Consider the following 24,773-nt stretch of genomic DNA (forward strand, 5'->3'; position numbering starts at 1 on the left):
TTTTTTTTTAAATGTTCTTTTTAAGTTTTTGCTGTAGGCTTTATTAGACAGTAGATGGAATGAGAAAGAAATGAAGGGGAATGATGAGAGAGAAAGATGGACATGCAGCAAATGTCGGAGTCAGGATTCAAACTCCGATCGCCGATCATTTTACCTTTCGCCTGTAATGCCCACATTTCCCCAAGAGATGCCACTGTTCCCTCTAAGCTGGGCGCTGCTCGCACAAGGAAGTCTCTGGCGCGCAGAAAAAAAAATAGTAGAAGACTCTTGTGGACAGTAGAAGACTCTTGTGGACAATAGAAGACTCTTGTGGACAGTAGAAGACTCTTGTGGACAATAGAAGACTCTTGTGGACAGTAGAAGACTCTTGTGGACAGTAGAAGACTCTTGTGGACAATAGAAGACTCTTGTGGACAGTAGAAGACTCTTGTGGACAATAGAAGACTCTTGTGGACAGTAGAAGACTCTTGTGGACAGTAGAAGACTCTTGTGGACAGTAGAAGACACTTGTGGACAGTAGAAGACTCTTGTGGACAGTAGAAGACTCTTGTAGACAGTAGAAGACACTTGTGTACAGTAGAAGACTCTTGTGGACAGTAGAAGACTCTTATGGACAGGAGAAGACTCTTGTGGACAGTAGAAGACTCTTGTGGACAGAAGAAGACTCTTGTGGACAGTAGAAGACTCTAGTGGACAGTAGAAGACTCTTGTGGACAGTAGAAGACTCTAGTGTACAGTAGAAGACTCTTGTGGACAGTAGAAGACTCTTGTGGACAGTAGAAGACACTTGTGGACAGTAAAAGACTCTTGTGGACAGTAGAAGACTCTAGTGTACAGTAGAAGACTCTTGTGGACAGTAGAAGACTCTTGTGAACAGTAGAAGACACTTGTGGACAGTAGAAGACTCTTGTGGACAGTAGAAGACACTTGTGTACAGTAGAAGACTCTTGTGGACAGTAGAAGACTTGTGGACAGTAGAAGACTCTTGTGGACAGTAGAAGACTCTTGTGGACAGAAGAAGACTCTTGTGGACAGTAGAAGACTCTAGTGGACAGTAGAAGACTCTTGTGGACAGTAGAAGACTCTAGTGGACAGTAGAAGACTCTTGTGGACAGTAGAAGACTCTTGTGGACAGTAGAAGACTCTTGTGGACAGTAGAAGACACTTGTGGACAGTAAAAGACACTTGTGGACAGTAAAAGACTCTTGTGGACAGTAGAAGACACTTGTGGACAGTAGGAGACTTTTGTGGACAGTAGGAGACTTTTGTGGACAGTAGAAGACTCTTGTGGACAGTAGAAGACTCTTGTGGACAGTAGAAGACACTTGTGGACAGTAGGAGACTTTTGTGGACAGTAGAAGACTCTAGTGGACAGTAGAAGACTTTTGTGGACAGTAGAAGACTTGTGGACAGTAAAAGACTCTTGTGGACAGTAGAAGACACTTGTGGACAGTAGGAGACTTTTGTGGACAGTAGAAGACTCTTGTGGACAGTAGAAGACTCTTGTGGACAGTAGAAGACACTTGTGGACAGTAGGAGACTTTTGTGGACAGTAGAAGACTAGTGGACAGTAGAAGACTTTTGTGGACAGTAGAAGACTTGTGGACAGTAGAAGACTAGTGGACAGTAGAAGACTCTTGTGGACAGTAGAAGACACTTGTGGACAGTAAAAGACTCTTGTGGACAGTAGAAGACTCTTGTGAACAGTAGAAGACACTTGTGGACAGTAGAAGACTCTTGTGGACAGTAGAAGACACTTGTGGACAGTAGGAGACTTTTGTGGACAGTAGAAGACTCTAGTGGACAGTAGAAGACTTTTGTGGACAGTAGAAGACTTGTGGACAGTAAAAGACTCTTGTGGACAGTAGAAGACACTTGTGGACAGTAGGAGACTTTTGTGGACAGTAGAAGACTCTTGTGGACAGTAGAAGACTCTTGTGGACAGTAGAAGACACTTGTGGACAGTAGGAGACTTTTGTGGACAGTAGAAGACTAGTGGACAGTAGAAGACTTTTGTGGACAGTAGAAGACTTGTGGACAGTAGAAGACTCTTGTGGACAGTAGAAGACACTTGTGGACAGTAAAAGACTCTTGTGGACAGTAGAAGACTCTTGTGAACAGTAGAAGACACTTGTGGACAGTAGAAGACTCTTGTGGACAGTAGAAGACTCTTGTGGACAGTAGAAGACACTTGTGGACAGTAAAAGACTCTTGTGGACAGTAGAAGACTCTTGTGGACAGTAGAAGACACTTGTGGACAGTAAAAGACTCTTGTGGACAGTAGAAGACTCTTGTGGACAGTAGAAGACTCTTGTGGACAGAAGAAGACTCTTGTGGACAGTAGAAGACTCTTGTGGACAGTAGAAGACTCTTGTGGACAGTAGAAGACACTTGTGGACAGTAGAAGACTCTTGTGGACAGTAGAAGACTCTTGTGGACAGTAGAAGACACTTGTGGACAGTAAAAGACTCTTGTGGACAGTAGAAGACTCTTATGGACAGTAGAAGACTCTTGTGGACAGTAGAAGACTCTTGTGGACAGTAGAAGACACTTGTGGACAGTAGAAGACTCTTGTGGACAGTAGAAGACTCTTGTGGACAGTAGAAGACACTTGTGGACAGTAGAAGACTCTTGTGGACAGCAGAAGACTCTTGTGGACAGTAGAAGACAGTAGATAATTAATCATTATTTAATGCATTTGTTGCTTTGTTACAAGTTACAGGTCAAATCTTGTGTGTAATTTATAGTACTTCATTCGTTCACACAAACACACCATATTTTTCTGGCCCCGCCCCTCGGCCAAATTTTAGAACCCTATATGTGGCCCTCGAGTCAAAAAGTTTGGGGACCACTGACCTAAACATTTTAGAGGTGTGCAAAGTTCCGTGACTTTTCGTCAATGTTCACTGGGTGAAAAATAAGGGGGTTTGTCCCGAGAAGAAAGAAAGAAGGAAAAAAATGCATATTAAAGCCGCAAGCGGCACCCAACGGCACCCAACAACTTTGTACTCATCGAACACATTATTGAGCTGTCATTTTTCAAATATCATAAACTATACATTTACTATACATACATATACATATATTTTCTACGTCATGTGTGGGTCCCTGGTCACACAGGCTCTTTGGTTATTGGCCTTCAATACAATAATAATGTTACATTTGCATTACATGTTTATAAGGAACACATTCTCCCATTTACAACGATAATGTTCAATTGTATTTTTGTATTTTTAAAATGTTTACATATTTAATTATGTCACAGGTCATTCAATCAATTTATTGAACATTGAATTAATTACACATACAATTCATTTATTTTCTATTAATTTTCAAACAAATTATTATTAAAATCAATTATTATTGACATATTAATTAATTCTGTATTTATTTATTTCCTTTGTACAATGAAATCCTCCATAAATCAGTTTTCTATCGTATAATTTTGTTCCTGTTACAAACACAAGATGGCCGTCGCCGTGGTCACAGAGTCCTTTTTCTTCTTAGTTTATTTGACTGCTTCAGCGGCAGTTGTGGCTCATTGTCGCCCCCTGCAGGCCGTCACTCGCACTACACCTCAGACACACCATGGCGGCCGTGCGGAGCCTGCGCGTGTCTCTTCCGTCCCGCAGCGGCTCCGAGCACTCTGACTCGGATTCGGACCGGGACCCACGTGAAGCGGAGCCCATGGAGGTGGAGGAGGGCGAGCTGGAGCCGGAGCCGGGGCCGGAGGATGTGTCGGTAAAGCGGTCCCTGAAGGAGCTGCTGCCGGTGAGTAGGCCGTCCAGACCGGGGACTCGCGTGAGCAGCATCCCGCGCAGGACGCTCTCTGCCCCGGCTCAAAGTGACGCCGCGGCCCGCTGAGAGCCTCGTGTCATGTTTTACCTGTTTAAATGTAGTTGTGTTTGGACTGAGCGGGCTCCGGGTCAGGGGCCCCCAGGGGCCCTCAGGGGCCCTCAGGGGCCCGGGCTCAGGACCGCTGGCCTCAGCTGCTTCTAAAACCTTCCTCTTCTATACCTCAGATGTTCAGTTTAGTCACATTCATTACTTTTATATGTATTTGATCACGTGCACGTTTGTGTGCAACTTTTATTTATTGTTAAGATTTGAGCTGTAATTAGTTACTTCTATGACTTATGATGAACTCTAAGTCCAGTTTCAGTTTGTTTATTTATTGCTGCTCAGTTTCTTAAAGAGTTGATTTAGTAGTTTAATAGTGTTATTGTTGTGTCATGTGATGCAGCCGCAATGGCGTGAGTTTGCTTCATGTCCTCCCCACTCTCTCTCCCGTATTATAAAGCCTTTGTTTATCGTCGCTGCGAAAACACGGCAAAAGTTTAATCATTTCAGAAATATAATCTTGTGTTTATAAGTTTCAAACACGCTCTCTGCACTTGACCCGCTGCAGGACGGGTCAGGAGTGTGTCTCTGCACTTGACCCGCTGCAGGACAGAAGTGTGTCTCTGCACTTGACCCGCTGCAGGACGGGTCAGGAGTGTGTCTCTGCACTTGACCCGCTGCAGGACAGAAGTGTGTCTCTGCACTTGACCCGCTGCAGGTCAGGAGTGTGTCTCTGCACTTGACCCGCTGCAGGACAGAAGTGTGTCTCTGCACTTGACCCGCTGCAGGTCAGGAGTGTGTCTCTGCACTTGACCCGCTGCAGGTCAGGAGTGTGTCTCTGCACTTGACCCGCTGCAGGACGGGTCAGGAGTGTGTCTCTGCACTTGACCCGCTGCAGGTCAGGAGTGTGTCTCTGCACTTGACCCGCTGCAGGACGGGTCAGGAGTGTGTCTCTGCACTTGACCCGCTGCAGGACAGAAGTGTGTCTCTGCACTTGACCCGCTGCAGGACGGGTCAGGAGTGTGTCTCTGCACTTGACCCGCTGCGCTGCAGGACGGGTCAGAAGTGTGTCTCTGCACTTGACCCGCTGCAGAACAGAAGTGTGTCTCTGCACTTGACCCGCTGCAGGACAGAAGTGTGTCTCTGCACTTGACCCGCTGCAGGACAGAAGTGTGTCTCTGCACTTGACCCGCTGCCGGACGGGTTAGGTCGGGTGACCCGGAAACACACCCTTATTTCTTCTTGGCCTAAATATAATCGATCTTTTTCTGGATTCAGACGAACTCTTTGTTTGTTCAGGACACGAGTCGTCGATATGAAAATAAGGCTGGAGCCTTCATCACCGGCATCGACGTCACCTCAAAGGTCAGTCCTGGTTTAGGCCCGGTTTAGGCCCGGTTTAGGCCCGGTTTAGGCCCGGTTTAGGCCCGGTTTAGGCCCGGTTTAGGCCCTGAAGTGATGGGTGTTGGTGTTTCAGGAGGCCATTGAGAAGAAGGAGAAGCGAGCGCAGCGTTTCCATTTCCAGGCTGAGGAGAGCGCCCCCCAGAGGAACGTCTGCCTCGACAAAGACCTCATAAAGAAAGGTTTGAAGCTTTAGGCCTGTCGCCACGGCAACGACCTTCACAACAGAACAGCTGCAACATGAACATTTTAACTTTAGAGGACTGAATAATGTATTAATAATGCCAGTAATGACCAAGTGTTAGCCTCAGAGTTAGCCTCAGAGTTAGCCTCAGAGTTAGCCTCAGGGTTAGCCTCAGGGTTAGCCTCAGAGCGCTCCCTAGTGTTCGTATGGAGGCGCTGCATGTGTCAGACCTGCTTCTTGTCTTGCAGCGCTCCCTAGTGTTCGGATGGAGGCGCTGCACATGTCTGGCCTGGACGACATGAGTACTCAGGGCGTGTTCGGGTTCTTCAGAGAGTATCCTCCGGCGCACATCGAGTGGATCGACGACACTTCCTGTACGTGAGCACAATGATGACATCACACTTCCTGTAATAACCGCCTCGTTTACACGTCATAATTCTGTCGCTGTAGGTAACGTCGTGTGGCTCGACGAAGACACCTGCGTCCGAGCGCTCGTCAACACCAGCCGCATGCCCCGCCCCTCCGACACTGACCCCGCCCCAACGGAGCAGGCGGATGTGACGGACAACCAATCACAGGACAGCAAAGGTACGCAGGGCCAATCAGAGGGCAGCAGAGGTACGCGGGGCCAATCAGAGGGCAGCAGAGGTACGCGGGGCCAATCAGAGGGCAGCAGAGGTACGCGGGGCCAATCAGAGGGCAGCAGAGGTACGCGGGGCCAATCAGAGGGCAGCAGAGGTACGCGGGGCCAATCAGAGGGCAGCAGAGGTACGCGGGGCCAATCAGAGGGCAGCAGAGGTACGCGGGGCCAATCAGAGGGCAGCAGAGGTACGCGGGGCCAATCAGAGGGCAGCAGAGGTACGCGGGGCCAATCAGAGGGCAGCAGAGGTACGCGGGGCCAATCTGAGGGCAGCAGAGGTACGCGGGGCCAATCAGAGGGCAGCAGAGGTACGCGGGGCCAATCAGAGGGCAGCAGAGGTACGCAGAGCCAATCTGAGGGCAGCAGAGGTACGCGGGGCCAATCAGAGGGCAGCAGAGGTACGCGGGGCCAATCAGAGGGCAGCAGAGGTACGCAGAGCCAATCAGAGGGCAGCAGAGCTGTGCCTGAAGACTTCAAACCAAAGTTCACCAAATCACAAATGACTTTGGACTAAAATGGCTGACAGAGTTTGTGATGCTGACCTCAGGACCCAGAGGTCAGAGGTCGGACGATGAGGATGAAGACGGGGAAGTGGAGGAGGAGAAGAAGAAGGAAACGACGGAGCCGGAGGAGCAGGTGAGACTCTGACCACCAGGGGGCGCCCGGCCTCGTCTGTGGTTAAATGTACTTTTGTGTGTCAGAGTCTGGATCTCTCTGGAGCCGAGGTCGAGTCCCTGATGAGGAACGAGGCGCGGCCCGTCCTCAAACCCTTCAAAGGAAACAATCTCATGCTGCGATTCGCCACACACGGTCAGCCACTTCACACTTCATTCATTTAGTGCAGTTTCACTTGATATTGTCACTGTTTTAAGGTTTTCTCTTGGTTTTACTTTGTTAATTCATTAAAAATTGTCCGTTAGAGCGCCCTCTAGGGTTGTCATGTCGATCAGCCATTTTTGATTGATTGATTGATTGATTGTCTGTCTTTGTTTGGAACATAAAAAGACCAAAGCTGATCCTTGATGTTTGTTTTCAGACGATAAGAAGGAGCTCGGAGCCGCGCGGCGCAGCAGATACTACATGAAGTACGGAAACCCCAACTACGGAGGCATGAAGGGCATCCTCAGCAACTCATGGTACTTTAGTCCTGCTTTAGACCTGCTTTAGTCCTGCTTTAGACCTGCTTTAGACCTGCTTTAGACCTGCTTTAGACCTGCTTTTGTCCTGCTTTAGACCTGCTTTAGACCTGCTTTAGTCCTGCTTTAGTCCTGCTTTAGACCTGCTTTAGTCCTGCTTTAGTGCTACTTTAGTGCTGCTTTAGTGCTGCTTTAGTCCTGCTTTAGTCCTGCTTTAGACCTGCTTTAGTCCTGCTTTAGTCCTGTTTTAGTCCTGCTTTAGACCTGCTTTAGTCCTGCTTTAGTCCTGCTTTAGTGCTGCTTTAGTCCTGCTTTAGTCCTGCTTTAGACCTGCTTTAGTCCTGCTTTAGACCTGCTTTAGAACTGCTTTAGTCCTGCTTTAGTCCTGCTTTAGACCTGCTTTAGTCCTGCTTTAGTGCCGCTTTAGTCCTGCTTTAGTGCTGCTTTAGTCCTGCTTTAGTCCCGCTTTAGTGCTGCTTTAGTGCTGCTTTAGTGCTGCTTTAGACCTGCTTTAGTCCTGCTTTAGTCCTGCTTTAGTCCTGCTTTAGTCCTGCTTTAGAACTGCTTTAGTCCTGCTTTAGTCCTGCTTTAGTGCTGCTTTAGTCCTGCATTAGTGCTGCTTTAGTCCTGCTTTAGTCCTGCTTTAGTCCTGCTTTAGACCTGCTTTAGACCTGCTTTAGTCCTGCTTTAGACCTGCTTTAGTCCTGCTTTAGACCTGCTTTAGTCCTGCTTTAGTCCTGCTTTAGTCCTGCTTTAGTCCTGCTTTAGTGCTGCTTTAGTCCTGCTTTAGTGCTGCTTTAGACCTGCTTTAGTCCTGCTTTAGTGCTGCTTTAGTCCTGCTTTAGACCTGCTTTAGACCTGCTTTAGTCCTGCTTTAGACCTGCTTTAGTCCTGCTTTAGACCTGCTTTAGTCCTGCTTTAGTCCTGCTTTAGTCCTGCTTTAGTCCTGCTTTAGTGCTGCTTTAGTCCTGCTTTAGTGCTGCTTTAGTCCTGCTTTAGTCCTGCTTTAGACCTGCTTTAGTCCTGTTTTAGTCCTGCTTTAGTCCTGCTTTAGTGCTGCTTTAGTGCTGCTTTAGTCCTGCTTTAGTGCTGCTTTAGTGCTGCTTTAGTCCTGCTTTAGTGCTGCTTTAGTCCTGCTTTAGTGCTGCTTTAGTCCTGCTTTAGACCTGCTTTAGTCCTGCTTTAGTCCTGCTTTAGTCCTGCTTTAGTGCTGCTTTAGTCCTGCTTTAGACCTGCTTTAGTCCTGTTTTAGTCCTGCTTTAGTCCTGCTTTAGTGCTGCTTTAGTGCTGCTTTAGTCCTGCTTTAGTCCTGCTTTAGTCCTGCATTAGTCCTGCTTTAGACCTGCTTTAGACCTGCTTTAGTCCTGCTTTAGACCTGCTTTAGTCCTGCTTTAGACCTGCTTTAGACCTGCTTTAGACCTGCTTTAGTCCTGCTTTAGTCCTGCTTTAGACCTGCTTTAGACCTGCTTTAGTCCTGCTTTAGTCCTGCTTTAGACCTGCTTTAGTCCTGCTTTAGTCCTGCTTTAGTCCTGCTTTAGACCTGCTTTAGTCCTGCTTTAGACCTGCTTTAGACCTGCTTTAGTCCTGCTTTAGACCTGCTTTAGACCTGCTTTAGTCCTGCTTTAGACCTGCTTTAGACCTGTTTTAGTCCTGTTTAAGGCCTGCTTTAGTCCTGCTTTAGACCTGCTTTAGTCCTGCTTTAGTCCTGCTTTAGTCCTGCTTTAGTCCTGCTTTAGTCCTGCTTTAGACCTGCTTTAGACCTGCTTTAGTCCTGTTTAAGGCCTGCTTTAGTCCTGCTTTAGTCCTGCTTTAGGCCTGTTTTAGTCCTGCTTTAGTCCTGCTTTAGTCCTGCTTTAGTCCTGCTTTAGACCTGCTTTAGACCTGCTTTAGTCCTGTTTAAGGCCTGCTTTAGTGCTGCTTTAGTGCTGGTTTAGTCCTGCTTTAGTGCTGGTTTAGTCCTGCTTTAGTCCCCGTTTAGTCCTGCTTTAGTCCTGCTTTAGACCTGCTTTAGTCCTGCTTTATACCTGCTTTAGACCTGCTTTAGTCCTGCTTTAGTCCTGCTTTAGTCCTGCTTTAGTCCTGCTTTAGTCCTGCTTTAGTCCTGCTTTAGTCCTGCTTTAATCCTGCTTTAGTCCTGCTTTAGACCTGCTTTAGACCTGCTTTAGTCCTGCTTTAGACCTGCTTTAGACCTGCTTTAGACCTGCTTTAGTCCTGCTTTAGTCCTGCTTTAGGCCTGCTTTAGACCTGCTTTAGACCTGCTTTACTCCTGCTTTAGTGATGCTTTAGTCCTGCTTTAGACCTGCTTTAGACCTGGTTTAGTCCTGCATTAGTCCTGCTTTAGACCTGCTTTAGACCTGCTTTAGTCCTGCTTTAGACCTGCTTTAGACCTGCTTTAGACCTGCTTTAGACCTGCTTTAGTCCTGCTTTAGTCCTGCTTTAGACCTGCTTTAGACCTGCTTTAGTCCTGCTTTAGTCCTGCTTTAGTCCTGCTTTAGTCCTGTTTTAGTCCTGCTTTAGTCCAGCTTTAGTCCTGCTTTAGACCTGCTTTAGTCCAGCTTTAGTCCTGCTTTAGTCCTGCTTTAGTGCTGGTTTAGTCCTGCTTTAGTGCTGGTTTAGTCCTGCTTTAGTCCCCGTTTAGTCCTGCTTTAGTCCTGCTTTAGACCTGCTTTAGTCCTGCTTTAGACCTGCTTTAGTCCTGCTTTAGTCCTGCTTTAGTCCTGCTTTAGACCTGCTTTAGTCCTCCTTTAGGCCTGTTTTAGGCCTGTTTTAGACCTGCTTTAGACCTGCTTTAGACCTGCTTTAGTCCTGCTTTAGTCCTGCTTTAGACCTGCTTTAGTCCTGCTTTAGTCCTGCTTTAGTCCTGCTTTAGTCCTGCTTTAGTCCAGCTTTAGTCCTCCTTTAGTCCTGCTTTAGACCTGCTTTAGACCTACTTTAGTCCTGCTTTAGTCCTGCTTTAGTCCTGCTTTAGTCCTGCTTTAGTCCTGCTTTAGTCCTGCTTTAGACCTGCTTTAGTCCTGCTTTAGACCTGCTTTAGACCTGCTTTAGACCTGCTTTAGACCTGCTTTAGACCTGCTTTTGTCCTGCTTTAGACCTGCTTTAGTCCTCCTTTAGGCCTGTTTTAGGCCTGTTTTAGACCTGCTTTAGACCTGCTTTAGACCTGCTTTAGTCCTGCTTTAGTCCTGCTTTAGTCCAGCTTTAGTCCTCCTTTAGTCCTGCTTTAGACCTGCTTTAGACCTGCTTTAGTCCTGCTTTAGTCCTGCTTTAGACCTGCTTTAGTCCTGCTTTAGTCCTGCTTTAGTCCTGCTTTAGTCCAGCTTTAGTCCTCCTTTAGTCCTGCTTTAGACCTGCTTTAGTCCTCCTTTAGTCCTGCTTTAGACCTGCTTTAGACCTGCTTTAGTCCTGCTTTAGTCCTGCTTTAGTCCTGCTTTAGTCCTGCTTTAGTCCTGCTTTAGACCTGCTTTAGTCCTGCTTTAGACCTGCTTTAGACCTGCTTTAGACCTGCTTTAGTCCTGCTTTTGTCCTGCTTTAGACCTGCTTTAGTCCTCCTTTAGGCCTGTTTTAGGCCTGTTTTAGACCTGCTTTAGACCTGCTTTAGACCTGCTTTAGACCTTCTTTAGACCTGCTTTAGTCCTGCTTTAGACCTGCTTTAGACCTGTTTTAGTCCTGTTTTAGACCTGCTTTAGACCTGCTTTAGACCTGCTTTAGTCCTGCTTTAGTCCTGCTTTAGACCTTCTTTAGACCTGCTTTAGTCCTGCTTTAGACCTGCTTTAGACCTGTTTTAGTCCTGTTTAAGGCCTGCTTTAGTCCTGCTTTAGTCCTGCTTTAGTCCTGCTTTAGTCCTGCTTTAGTCCTGCTTTAGTCCAGCTTTAGTCCTCCTTTAGTCCTGCTTTAGACCTGCTTTAGACCTACTTTAGTCCTGCTTTAGTCCTGCTTTAGTCCTGCTTTAGTCCTGCTTTAGTCCTGCTTTAGTCCTGCTTAAGTCCTGCTTTAGACCTGCTTTAGACCTGCTTTAGACCTGCTTTAGTCCTGCTTTAGTCCTGCTTTTGTCCTGCTTTAGACCTGCTTTAGTCCTCCTTTAGGCCTGTTTTAGGCCTGTTTTAGACCTGCTTTAGACCTGTTTTAGTCCTGTTTAAGGCCTGCTTTAGTCCTGCTTTAGTCCTGCTTTAGTCCTGCTTTAGTCCTGCTTTAGTCCTGCTTTAGTCCAGCTTTAGTCCTCCTTTAGTCCTGCTTTAGACCTACTTTAGTCCTGCTTTAGACCTGCTTTTGTCCTGCTTTAGACCTGCTTTAGTCCTGCTTTAGTCCTGCTTTAGACCTTCTTTAGACCTGCTTTAGTCCTGCTTTAGACCTGCTTTAGACCTGTTTTAGTCCTGTTTAAGGCCTGCTTTAGTCCTGCTTTAGTCCTGCTTTAGTCCTGCTTTAGAGCTGCTTTAGTCCTGCTTTAGTCCAGCTTTAGTCCTGCTTTAGACCTGCTTTAGTCCTGCTTTAAACCTGCTTTAGTCCTGCTTCAGACCTGCTTTAGTCCTGCTTTAGTCCTGCTTTAGTCCTGCTTTAGTCCTGCTTTAGTCCTGGTTTAGACCTGATTTAGTCCAGCTTTAGTCCTGCATTAGTCCTGCATTAGTCCTGCTTTAGTCCTGCTTTAGTCCTGCTTTAGTCCTGCTTTAGTCCAGCTTTAGTCCTGCTTTAGACCTGCTTTAGTCCAGCTTTAGTCCTGCTTTAGTCCAGCTTTAGTGCTGGTTTAGTCCTGCTTTAGTGCTGCTTTAGTCCTGCTTTAGTCCAGCTTTAGTCCTGCTTTAGACCTGCTTTAGTCCTGCTTTAAACCTGCTTTAGTCCTGCTTCAGACCTGCTTTAGTCCTGCTTTAGTCCTGCTTTAGTCCTGCTTTAGTCCTGCTTTAGTCCTGGTTTAGACCTGATTTAGTCCAGCTTTAGTCCTGCATTAGTCCTGCATTAGTCCTGCTTTAGTCCTGCTTTAGTCCTGCTTTAGTCCTGCTTTAGTCCAGCTTTAGTCCTGCTTTAGACCTGCTTTAGTCCAGCTTTAGTCCTGCTTTAGTCCAGCTTTAGTGCTGGTTTAGTCCTGCTTTAGTGCTGGTTTAGTCCTGCTTTAGTGCTGGTTTAGTCCTGCTTTAGTCCCCGTTTAGTCCTGCTTTAGACCTGCTTTAGTCCTGCTTTAGACCTGCTTTAGTCCTGCTTTAGTCCTGCTTTAGTCCTGCTTTAGACCTGCTTTAGACCTGCTTTAGTCCTGCTTTAGTCCTGCTTTAGTCCTGCTTTAGACCTGCTTTAGACCTGCTTTAGTCCTGCTTTAGACCTGCTTTAGACCTGCTTTAGTCCTGCTTTAGACCTGCTTTAGTCCTGCTTTAGACCTGCTTTAGTCCTGCTTTAGTCCAGCTTTAATCCTGCTTTAGACCTGCTTTAGACCTGCTTTAGACCTGCTTTAGACCTGCTTTAGACCTGCTTTAGTCCTGCTTTAGTCCTGCTTTAGACCTGCTTTAGTCCTGCTTTAGTCCTGCTTTAGTCCTGCTTTAGTCCTGTTTTAGTCCTGTTTTAGGCCTTCTTTAGTCCTGCTTTAGTCCTGCTTTAGTCCTGCTTTAGACCTGCTTTAGTCCTGCTTTAGACCTGCTTTAGACCTGCTTTAGACCTGCTTTAGACCTGCTTTAGACCTGCTTTAGTCCTGCTTTAGACCTGCTTTAGACCTGCTTTAGACCTGCTTTAGTCCTGCTTTAGTCCTGCTTTTGTCCTGCTTTAGACCTGCTTTAGTCCTGCTTTAGGCCTGCTTTAGGCCTGCTTTAGGCCTGCTTTAGACCTGCTTTAGTCCTGCTTTAGACCTGCTTTAGACCTGCTTTAGACCTGCTTTAGACCTGCTTTAGACCTGCTTTAGGCCTGTTTTAGTCCTGCTTTAGACCTGCTTTAGACCTGTTTTAGTCCTGTTTTAGGCCTTCTTTAGTCCTGCTTTAGTCCTGCTTTAGTCCTGCTTTAGACCTGCTTTAGTCCTGCTTTAGTCCTGCTTTAGTCCTGCTTTAGACCTGCTTTAGACCTGCTTTAGTCCTGCTTTAGTCCTGCTTTTGTCCTGCTTTAGACCTGCTTTAGACCTGCTTTAGACCTGCTTTAGACCTGTTTTAGAACTGCTTTAGTCCTGCTTTAGTCCTGCTTTAGTCCTGCTTTAGTCCTGCTTTAGTCCTGCTTTAGTCCTGCTTTAGACCTGCTTTAGTCCAGCTTTAGTCCTCCTTTAGTCCTGCTTTAGACCTGCTTCAGTCCTGCTTTAGTCCTGCTTTAGACCTGCTTTAGACCTGCTTTAGACCTGCTTTAGTCCTGCTTTAGACCTGCTTTAGTCCTGCATTAGTCCTGCTTTAGTCCTGCTTTAGTCCTGCTTTAGTCCTGCTTTAGTCCTGCTTTAGACCTGCTTTAGTCCAGCTTTAGTCCTGCTTTAGTCCTGCTTTAGTGCTGGTTTAGTCCTGCTTTAGTCCTGCTTTAGTCCAGCTTTAGTCCTGCTTTAGACCTGCTTTAGTCCAGCTTTAGTCCTGCTTTAGTCCTGCTTTAGTCCTGCTTTAGTCCAGCTTTAGTCCTGCTTTAGTCCTGCTTTAGTCCAGCTTTAGTCCTGCTTTAGTCCTGCTTTAGTGCTGGTTTAGTCCTGCTTTAGTCCTGCTTTAGTCCAGCTTTAGTCCTGCTTTAGACCTGCTTTAGTCCAGCTTTAGTGCTGGTTTAGTCCTGCTTTAGTCCTGCTTTAGTCCTGCTTTAGACCTGCTTTAGTCCTGCTTTAGACCTGCTTTAGACCTGCTTTAGACCTGCTTTAGTCCTGCTTTAGACCTGCTTTAGTCCTGCTTTAGTCCTGCTTTAGTCCTGCTTTAGTCCTGTTTTAGTCCTGTTTTAGGCCTTCTTTAGTCCTGCTTTAGTCCTGCTTTAGACCTGCTTTAGACCTGCTTTAGACCTGCTTTAGACCTGCTTTAGACCTGCTTTAGTCCTGCTTTAGACCTGCTTTAGACCTGCTTTAGACCTGCTTTAGTCCTGCTTTAGTCCTGCTTTAGTCCTGCTTTTGTCCTGCTTTAGTCCTGCTTTAGGCCTGCTTTAGACCTGCTTTAGACCTGCTTTAGACCTGTTTTAGACCTGCTTTAGACCTGCTTTAGTCCTGCTTTAGGCCTGCTTTAGTCCTGCTTTAGGCCTGCTTTAGTCCTGCTTTAGGCCTGTTTTAGTCCTGTTTTAGGCCTTCTTTAGTCCTGCTTTAGTCCTGCTTTAGTCCTGCTTTAGTCCTGCTTTAGACCTGCTTTAGTCCTGCTTTAGACCTGCTTTAGTCCTGCTTTAGACCTGCTTTAGTCCTGTTTTAGTCCTGTTTTAGGCCTGCTTTAGTCCTGCTCTAGTCCTGCTTTAGACCTGCTTTAGACCTGCTTTAGTCCTGCTTTAGTCCTGCTTTAGACCTGCTTTAGTCCTGCTTTAGTCCTGCTTTAGTCCTGCTTTAGACCTGCTTTAGACCTGCTTTAGTCCTGCTTTAGTCCTGCTTTAGTCCTGCTTTAGTCCTGCTTTAGACCTGCTTTAGACCTGCTTTAGTCCTGCTTTAGACCTGCTTTAGACCTGCTTTAGTCCTGCTTTAGACCTGCTTTAGTCCTGCTTTAGTCCTGCTTTAGTCCTGCTTTAGTCCTGCTTTAGACCTGCTTTAGACCTGCTTTAGTCCTGCTTTAGTCCTGCTTTAGACCTGCTTTAGACCTGCTTTAGTCCTGCTTTAGACCTGCTTTAGACCTGCTTTAGTCCTCCTTTAGGCCTGTTTTAGGCCTGTTTTAGGCCTGTTTTAGACCTGCTTTAGACCTGCTTTAGTCCTGCTTTAGTCCTGCTTTAGACCTTCTTTAGACCTGCTTTAGTCCTGCTTTAGACCTGCTTTAGACCTGTTTTAGTCCTGTTTAAGGCCTGCTTTAGTCCTGCTTTAGTCCTGCTTTAGTCCTGCTTTAGTCCTGCTTTAGTCCAGCTTTAGTCCTCCTTTAGTCCTGCTTTAGACCTGCTTTAGTCCTGCTTTAGTCCTGCTTTAGTGCTGCTTTAGTCCTGCTTTAGTCCTGCTTTAGTCCTCCTTTAGGCCTGTTTTAGGCCTGTTTTAGGCCTGTTTTAGACCTGCTTTAGACCTGCTTTAGTCCTGCTTTAGTCCTGCTTTAGTCCTGCTTTAGGCCTGTTTTAGTCCTGCTTTAGACCTGCTTTAGTCCTGCTTTAGACCTGCTTTAGACCTGCTTTAGTCCTGCTTTAGTCCTGCTTTAGTGCTGCTTTAGTGCCGGTTTAGTCCTGCTTTAGTGCCGGTTTAGTCCTGCTTTAGTCCCCGTTTAGTCCTGCTTTAGTCCCCGTTTAGTCCTGCTTTAGTCCCCGTTTAGTCCTGCTTTAGTCCCTGTTTAGTCCTGCTTTAGTCCTGCTTTAGACCTGCTTTAGTCCTGCTTTAGACCTGCTTTAGACCTGCTTTAGTCCAGCTTTAGTCCTGCTTTAGTCCTGCTTTAGTGCTGCTTTAGACCTGCTTTAGACCTGCTTTAATCCTGCTTTAGTCCTGCTTTAGACCTGCTTTAGACCTGCTTTAGACCTGCTTTAGTCCTGCTTTAGACCTGCTTTAGACCTGCTTTAGACCTGCTTTAGTCCTGCTTTAGTCCTGCTTTAGAACTGCTTTAGTCCTGCTTTAGTCCTGCTTTAGTCCTGCTTTAGTCCTGTTTTAGTCCTGTTTTAGGCCTTCTTTAGTCCTGCTTTAGTGCTGCTTTAGTCCTGCTTTAGTCCTGCTTTAGTCCTGCTTTAGACCTGCTTTAGTCCTGCTTTAGGCCTGTTTTAGTCCTGCTTTAGACCTGCTTTAGACCCGTTTTAGTCCTGTTTTAGGCCTTCTTTAGTCCTGCTTTAGTCCTGCTTTAGTCCTGCTTTAGTCCTGCTTTAGTCCTGCTTTAGACCTGCTTTAGTCCTGCTTTAGTCCTGCTTTTGTCCTGCTTTAGACCTGCTTTAGATCTGCTTTAGTCCTGCTTTAGTCCTGCTTTAGTCCTGCTTTAGACCTGCTTTAGTCCTGCTTTAGACCTGCTTTAGTCCAGCTTTAGTCCTGCTTTAGTCCTGCTTTAGTCCTGCTTTAGGCCTGTTTTAGTCCTGCTTTAGACCTGCTTTAGTCCTGCTTTAGTCCTGCTTTAGTCCTGCTTTTGTCCTGCTTTAGACCTGCTTTAGTCCTGCTTTAGTCCTGCTTTAGACCTGTTTTAGTCCTGTTTTAGTCCTGTTTTAGGCCTGCTTTAATCCTGCTTTAGTCCTGCTTTAGTCCTGCTTTAGTCCTGCTTTAGACCTGCTTTAGTCCTGCTTTAGTCCTGCTTTTGTCCTGCTTTAGACCTGCTTTAGATCTGCTTTAGTCCTGCTTTAGTCCTGCTTTAGACCTGCTTTAGACCTGCTTTAGACCTGCTTTAGTCCTGCTTTAGTCCTGCTTTAGTCCTGCTTTAGTCCTGCTTTAGACCTGCTTTAGTCCTGCTTTAGACCTGCTTTAGTCCTGCTTTAGTCCTGGTTTAGTCCTGCTTTAGTCCTGCTTTAGTCCTGCTTTAGTCCTGCTTTAGACCTGCTTTAGTCCTGCTTTAGTCCTGCTTTAGTCCTGCTTTAGACCTGCTTTAGTCCTGCTTTAGTCCTGCTTTAGACCTGCTTTAGACCTGCTTTAGAACTGCTTTAGACCTGCTTTAGTCCTGTTTTAGTCCTGCTTTAGGCCTGCTTTAGACCTGCTTTAGTCCTGCTTTAGTCCTGCTTTAGGCCTGCTTTAGACCTGCTTTAGTCCTGCTTTAGTCCTGCTTTAGTCCTGCTTTAGGCCTGTTTTAGTCCTGCTTTAGACCTGCTTTAGTCCTGCTTTAGTCCTGCTTTTGTCCTGCTTTAGACCTGCTTTAGTCCTGCTTTAGACCTGCTTTAGTCCTGCTTTTGTCCTGCTTTAGACCTGCTTTAGTCCTGTTTTAGGCCTGTTTTAGACCTGCTTTAGACCTGCTTTAGTCCTGCTTTAGTCCTGCTTTAGACCTGCTTTAGTCCTGCTTTTGTCCTGCTTTAGACCTGCTTTAGACCTGTTTTAGAACTGCTTTAGACCTGCTTTAGTCCTGCTTTAGTCCTGCTTTAGTCCTGCTTTAGGCCTGCTTTAGACCTGCTTTAGTCCTGCTTTAGTCCTGCTTTAGGCCTGTTTTAGTCCTGCTTTAGACCTGCTTTAGTCCTGCTTTAGTCCTGCTTTTGTCCTGCTTTAGACCTGCTTTAGTCCTGCTTTAGTCCTGCTTTAGTCCTGCTTTAGTCCTGCTTTAGACCTGCTTTAGTCCTGCTTTAGACCTGCTTTAGACCTGTTTTAGTCCTGCTTTAGTCCTGCTTTAGTCCTGCTTTAGTCCTGCTTTAGACCTGCTTTAGACCTGCTTTAGACCTGCTTTAATCCTGCTTTAGTCCTGCTTTAGGCCTGCTTTAGTCCTGCTTTAGACCTGCTTTAGTCCTGCTTTAGACCTGCTTTAGACCTGCTTTAGACCTGTTTTAGTCCTGTTTTAGTCCTGTTTTAGTCCTGTTTTAGTCCTGTTTTAGGCCTGCTTTAGTCCTGCTTTAGACCTGCTTTAGTCCTGCTTTAGTCCTGCTTTAGACCTGCTATAGTCCTGCTTTAGTCCTGCTTTAGTCCTGCTTTAGTCCTGCTTTAGTCCTGCTTTAGTCCTGCTTTAGACCTGCTTTAGTCCTGTTTTAGGCCTGCTTTAGTCCTGCTTTAGACCTGCTTTAGACCTTTTTTTATCCTGCTTTAGTCCTGCTTTAGACCTGCTTTAGACCTGCTTTAGACCTGCTTTAGTCCTGCTTTAGACCTGCTTTAGTCCTGCTTTAGACCTGGTTTAGTCCTGCTTTAGACCTGGTTTAGTCCTGCTTTAGACCTGCTTTAGTCCTGCTTTAGACCTGCTTTAGTCCTGCTTTAGGCCTGCTTTAGACCTGCTTTAGTCCTGCTTTAGTCCTGCTTTAGTCCTGCTTTAGACCTGCTTTAGTCCTGGTTTAGTCCTGCTTTAGACCTGCTTTAGTCCTGCTTTAGTCCTGCTTTAGTCCTGCTTTAGACCTGCTTTAGTCCTGGTTTAGTCCTGCTTTAGACCTGCTTTAGTCCTGCTTTAGACCTGCTTTAGAACTGCTTTAGACCTGCTTTAGTCCTGCTTTAGGCCTGCTTTAGTCCTGCTTTAGGCCTGCTTTAGACCTGCTTTAGTCCTGCTTTAGTCCTGCTTTAGTCCTGCTTTAGGCCTGTTTTAGTCCTGCTTTAGACCTGCTTTAGTCCTGCTTTAGTCCTGCTTTAGTCCTGCTTTAGACCTGCTTTAGTCCTGCTTTAGACCCGCTTTAGACCCGTTTTAGTCCTGTTTTAGTCCTGTTTTAGGCCTGCTTTAGTCCTGTTTTAGGCCTGCTTTAGTCCTGCTTTAGTCCTGCTTTAGTCCTGCTTTAGACCTGCTTTAGTCCTGCTTTAGACCTGCTTTAGTCCTGCTTTAGTCCTGCTTTAGACCTGCTTTAGTCCTGCTTTAGTCCTGCTTTAGACCTGCTTTAGACCTGCTTTAGACCTGCTTTAGTCCTGCTTTAGACCTGCTTTAGACCTGCTTTAGTCCTGCTTTAGTCCTGCTTTTGTCCTGCTTTAGTCCTGCTTTAGGCCTGTTTTAGACCTGCTTTAGACCTGCTTTAGTCCTGCTTTAGACCTGCTTTAGACCTGTTTTAGACCTGCTTTAGACCTGCTTTAGTCCTGCTTTAGTCCTGCTTTAGTCCTGCTTTAGTCCTGCTTTAGGCCTGCTTTAGTCCTGCTTTAGTCCTGCTTTAGACCTGCTTTAGACCTGCTTTAGTCCTGCTTTAGACCTGCTTTAGACCTGCTTTAGACCTGGTTTAGTCCTGCTTTAGTCCTGCTTTAGACCTGGTTTAGTTTCTGCTTTAGACCTGCTTTAGACCTGCTTTAGACCTGCTTTAGACCTGCTTTAGACCTGCTTTAGACCTGGTTTAGTTTCTGCTTTAGACATGGTTTAGTCCTGCTTTAGTCCTGCTTTAGACCTGCTTTAGTCCTGCTTTAGTCCTGCTTTAGTCCTGTTTTAGTCCTGCTTTAGTCCTGCTTTAGTCCTGTTTTGGACCTGCTTTAGTCCTGCTTTAGTCCTGCTTTAGTCCTGCTTTAGTCCTGCTTTAGTCCTGCTTTAGACCTGCTTTAGACCTGCTTTAGACCTGCTTTATTGCTGCTTTAGTCCTGCTTTAGACCTGCTTTAGACCTGCTTTAGACCTGCTTTAGTCCTGCTTTAGACCTGCTTTAGACCTGGTTTAGTTTCTGCTTTAGACATGGTTTAGTCCTGCTTTAGTCCTGCTTTAGTCCTGCTTTAGTCCTGCTTTAGTCCTGCTTTAGACCTGCTTTAGTCCTGCTTTAGTCCTGCTTTAGACCTGCTTTAGACCTGCTTTAGTCCTGTTTTAGACCTGCTTTAGACCTGCTTTAGTCCTGCTTTAGTCCTGCTTTAGACCTGCTTTAGACCTGCTTTAGTCCTGCTTTAGACCTGCTTTAGTCCTGCTTTAGTCCTGCTTTAGACCTGCTTTAGTCCTGTTTTAGTCCTGCTTTAGACCTGCTTTAGACCTGCTTTAGTCCTGCTTTAGTCCTGCTTTAGTCCTGCTTTAGTCCTGCTTTAGACCTGCTTTAGTCCTGCTTTAGTCCTGCTTTAGTCCTGCTTTAGACCTGCTTTAGTCCTGCTTTAGTCCTGCTTTAGACCTGCTTTAGTCCTGCTTTAGACCTGCTTTAGTCCTGCTTTAGTCCTGCTTTAGTCCTGCTTTAGTCCTGCTTTAGTCCTGCTTTAGTTCTTGACTCTTTGTGTTGAAGGAAGCGTCGGTTTCACAGTCGTCGGATTCACAGAGACGTCCTTAAGACTAAGAAGCCTCTGATCGGAGACAGTCTGGGACACACGCCTCCCTATCCACACAGGCACTCTGGTGAGCACCCGCAGAGCACCCACAGAGAGCACCCACAGAGAGGGAGCACCCGCAGAGAGCAGAGAGGGAGCACCCGCTGAGAGCAGAGAGAGCAGAGAGGGAGCACCCACAGAGCACCCACAGAGAGGGAGCACCCACAGAGCACCCACAGAGAGGGAGCACCCACAGAGCACCCACAGAGAGGGAGCACCCACAGAGCACCCACAGAGAGGGAGCACCCACAGAGCACCCACAGAGAGGGAGCACCCGCAGAGAGCAGAGAGGGAGCACCCGCAGAGAGCAGAGAGAGCAGAGAGGGAGCACCCACAGAGCACCCACAGAGAGGGAGCACCCACAGAGCACCCACAGAGAGGGAGCACCCACAGAGCACCCACAGAGAGGGAGCACCCGCAGAGAGCAGAGAGGGAGCACCCGCAGAGAGCAGAGAGAGCAGAGAGGGAGCACCCACAGAGCACCCACAGAGAGGGAGCACCCACAGAGCACCCACAGAGAGGGAGCACCCACAGAGCACCCACAGAGAGGGAGCACCCACAGAGAGGGAGCACCCGCAGAGAGGGAGCACCCGCAGAGAGGGAGCACCCGCAGAGAGCAGAGAGGGAGCACCCGCACCTGCAGAGAGAGCAGAGAGGGAGCACCCGCAGAGAGGGAGCACCCGCAGAGAGGGAGCACCCGCAGAGAGCAGAGAGGGAGCACCCGCACCTGCAGAGAGAGCAGAGAGGGAGCACCCGCAGAGAGGGAGCACCCGCAGAGAGGGAGCACCCGCAGAGAGGGAGCACCCACAGAGAGCAGAGAGGGAGCACCCACAGAGAGGGAGCACCCACAGAGAGAGCAGAGAGGGAGCACCCGCAGAGAGGGAGCACCCGCAGAGAGGGAGCACCCGCAGAGAGGGAGCACCCGCAGAGAGGGAGCACCCACAGAGAGAGCAGAGAGGGAGCACCCGCAGAGAGGGAGCACCCGCAGAGAGGGAGCACCCACAGAGAGGGAGCACCCACAGAGAGCAGAGAGGGAGCACCCACAGAGAGGGAGCACCCACAGAGAGAGCAGAGAGGGAGCACCCACAGCAGTGATAAAGCTCAGTTCCCTCGGTGTGTGAAGCACTCGGAGGACGTGACTGTGCCTCACACAGACCATCTCATGTCTGTCGTGTGTTAGTGACGTACGTGTCGTTTAGCCGTGTCCACAATCACGTGTCGTTTAGCCGTGTCCACCAATCACGTGTCGTTTAGCCGTGTCCAAATTCAGTTCCATGTTCGACTCATTTCTCTGTGAATATGAGTGTCCCTTCTGTTTTTGTCCCTTCCTCCACGTCTGGCTCTGCTCCCACGTGTGAGGGAGAGCAAAGCGGCCTGTGTCAGAGGTCAGAGGTCACAGTGTTTGTTTGTGTTTTACAGCAGATCTGGTGAATCTGCCAGAGGAGCCCATAAAGGAGGAAGAGGAGGACGAGGACGAAGACATGGACGAGGACGACCGCGTGGTGGAGTACAGAGAGAGGGGCGAGCGAGAGAGGGGCGAGCGAGGCCCAGTGCTCTCCCACAGCTCGGACGACGACTCGGACGACATGGACTACGACCTGGAGCTCAAGATGATCTCAACTCCATCTCCAAAGAAGAGCAAGAAGATGACCATGTACGCGGACGAGCTGGACACTCGCCTGCGCAGCATCCGGTGAGCAACAGGGGCCGGACTTCCTTGCGCGTTGTGAGTCTCGTTTCCCAGAGTTCCTTGCCTGTTGTGACCCTCGTTTCCCAGAGTTCCTTGCCCGTTGTGACCCTCGTTTCCCAGAGTTCCTTGCCCGTTGTGACCCTCGTTTCCCAGAGTTCCTTGTGCGTTGTGACCCTCGTTTCCCAGAGTTCCTTGTGCGTTTTGACCCTCGTTTCCCAGAGTTCCTTGCCCGTTGTGACCCTCGTTTCCCAGAGTTCCTTGTGCGTTTTGACCCTCGTTTCCCAGAGTTCCTTGCCCGTTGTGACCCTCGTTTCCCAGAGTTCCTTGTGCGTTTTGACCCTCGTTTCCCAGAGTTCCTTGCCCGTTGTGACCCTCGTTTCCCAGAGTTCCTTGTGCGTTGTGACCCTCGTTTCCCAGAGTTCCTTGTGCGTTTTGACCCTCGTTTCCCAGAGTTCCTTGCCCGTTGTGACCCTCGTTTCCCAGAGTTCCTTGTGCGTTTTGACCCTCGTTTCCCAGAGTTCCTTGTGCGTTTTGACCCTCGTTTCCCAGAGTTCCTTGTGCGTTTTGACCCTCGTTTCCCAGAGTTCCTTGTGCGTTTTGACCCTCGTTTCCCAGAGTTCCTTGTGCGTTTTGACCCTCGTTTCCCAGAGTTCCTTGCCCGTTGTGACCCTCGTTTCCCAGAGTTCCTTGTGCGTTTTGACCCTCGTTTCCCAGAGTTCCTTGCCCGTTGTGAGTCTCGTTTCCCAGAGTTCCTTGTGCGTTGTGACCCTCGTTTCCCAGAGTTCCTTGTGCGTTTTGACCCTCGTTTCCCAGAGTTCCTTGCCCGTTGTGAGTCTCGTTTCCCAGAGTTCCTTGTGCGTTTTGACCCTCGTTTCCCAGAGTTCCTTGCGTGTTATGACTCTGCTGTGTTCAGGAACCGTCTGGGTGGAGGAGCTCCTCAGAGGAAACCTTCGCCTCCGCCCAAAGTCACAGACGTGCGACAGCTGCTGGAGGAGAAGAGGCAAGGTCAGAGGAGCGAGCGCCCCCTGCAGGCCTCCACGGGGAAGACAGGTGAACACAGTGAGAGGAGCTACACGTTAGAGCTACACATTAGAGCTACACTGGAGAGCTACACGTTAGAGCTACACGCTAGAGCTACACGGGAGAGCTACATGTTAGAACTACACGTTAGAACTACACGCCGGAGCTACACGCCAGAGCTACACGCCAGAGCTACACGCCAGAGCTACACGCCGGCGCTACACGCCAGAGATACACGCCAGAGCTACACGCCAGAGCTACATGCTTTATTCGGTCTAAAGCGCTGTGTTTGTGTCAGATGTGCGTCACCGTTTGGGAAAGAGACGCAGCTCGCCCTCCCCCCAACGTGACCCTCCCACCGAGCGAGAGCCAATCAGAGACGTGCACCGCAGACTGGGCGTGGCCAAGGACAGGAAGTCAGGTACGAGCTCAAGATTGTTGTGGAAAAACCAAACGTTGCTGTGTGAAAGTGCAGTTCAGATCCACACGCATCATCTGATAAAGCTTGTGTTCCACTAAACTAATGAGAATAAAACGCATTAGATTTCTGCCATGGCAACAGTGTAGTTCCCTGTGCTGCCAGTAGATGGAGCGCTAACACTAATCCTGATGAGGGAACGCCTGACATGACTTAAAGTTGTAAAACATGAGACGCCGAAGCAAAGGAACAGGTGGCGTTTTTGAAGACATTATTGGTCTTCTAAAGTGCGGCCTGTGGACTGAATCGAGGGCGTGAAACTGAAGCCTGTGTTTTCAGATCTGTGGAGTCGTTTGGGTTCATCCGACGACGACTCGGCTCCGGCGCATCGAGCCGCCTTCACCGCCATGTCCACCAGGGCGCCGACGGAGAAGGTCAAAGCGCACGGACAGGAAGCGACGACGGCGGCGGCGGAGGAGGAGGAGGAGAAGGAGGAGGAACAGGAAGAGGACTCACAGCTGCAGCGCGTTTGGGGCGCCATGATCAAAAAGAAACAGTCCAGTTACAACAACGTGAAGAAGAGTCGCCTGGACAACCTGCCGTCTTTACAGATCGAGATCAGCCGCGAGTCTGAGGACGAGTCCGACAACTGAGGGGGAGGAGTCTGAGGACGAGTCCCACAACTGAGGGGGAGGAGTCTGAGGACGAGTCCGACAACTGAGGGGGAGGAGTCAGAGAACGAGTCCCACAACTGAGGGGGAGGAGTCTGAGGACGAGTCCGACAACTGAGGGGGAGGAGTCTGAGGACGAGTCCCACAACTGAGGGGGAGGAGTCTGAGGACGAGTCCGACAACTGAGGGGGAGGAGTCAGAGAACGAGTCCCACAACTGAGGGGGAGGAGTCTGAGGACGAGTCTGAGGACGAGTCCCACAACTGAGGGGGAGGAGTCTGAGGACGAGTCCGACAACTGAGGGGGAGGAGTCAGAGAACGAGTCCCACAACTGAGGGGGAGGAGTCTGAGGACGAGTCCGACAACTGAGGGGGAGGAGTCTGAGGACGAGTCCGACAACTGAGGGGGAGGAGTCTGAGGACGAGTCCGACAACTGAGGGGGAGGAGTCAGAGAACGAGTCCCACAACTGAGGGGGAGGAGTCTGAGGACGAGTCCGACAACTGAGGGGGAGGAGTCTGAGGACGAGTCCCACAACTGAGGGGGAGGAGTCTGAGGACGAGTCCGACAACTGAGGGGGAGGAGTCAGAGAACGAGTCCCACAACTGAGGGGGAGGAGTCTGAGGACGAGTCCGACAACTGAGGGGGAGGAGTCAGAGGACGAGTCCGACAACTGAGGGGGAGGAGTCTGAGGACGAGTCCCACAACTGAGGGGGAGGAGTCTGAGGACGAGTCCCACAACTGAGGGGGAGGAGTCACATAGAGGGAAGATCAAAACCGTCCCTGGAAAATGAAGACCCAAAAGAATTATTCACATGAGTTAAAATGGCTTGAATTCATAATAAAACTGAAAACGTATCTATAACGTATCATAACGAAATTATGATTATTATTAATCAATGATAATCTGTGTTTTTGATAA

The 24,773-nt window shown here is 48.4% G+C and overlaps 1 protein-coding gene across 2 annotated transcripts; it reads left to right on the forward strand.

The window, feature by feature from the left end:
* The first annotated feature begins 3,551 nt into the window (after positions 1 to 3,551).
* ncbp3 (nuclear cap binding subunit 3) lies at positions 3,552 to 24,773 on the forward strand. 2 transcript variants are annotated; one of them, XM_072459707.1, is made up of 13 exons: positions 3,552 to 3,771; positions 5,140 to 5,205; positions 5,318 to 5,423; positions 5,674 to 5,799; positions 5,876 to 6,013; positions 6,613 to 6,701; positions 6,767 to 6,875; positions 7,102 to 7,201; positions 19,974 to 20,083; positions 21,478 to 21,748; positions 22,659 to 22,795; positions 23,064 to 23,186; positions 23,523 to 24,773. In XM_072459707.1, the coding sequence occupies exons 1-13, from the start codon at positions 3,589 to 3,591 to the stop codon at positions 23,834 to 23,836; spliced, it is 1,872 nt and encodes a 623-aa protein (XP_072315808.1). In that variant the 5' UTR covers positions 3,552 to 3,588; the 3' UTR covers positions 23,837 to 24,773. The 2 variants fall into 2 exon arrangements, with proteins under 2 accessions (XP_072315808.1, XP_072315807.1); XM_072459706.1 differs by having other exon boundaries at positions 21,475 to 21,748; positions 23,523 to 24,770.

Source organism: Eucyclogobius newberryi, unplaced genomic scaffold (genome assembly GCF_026437365.1).
Source record: "Eucyclogobius newberryi isolate DKJ021-1_F unplaced genomic scaffold, fEucNew1.0.hap1 SCAF_259, whole genome shotgun sequence".
Taxonomy (NCBI): Eukaryota; Metazoa; Chordata; class Actinopteri; order Gobiiformes; family Gobiidae; genus Eucyclogobius; species Eucyclogobius newberryi.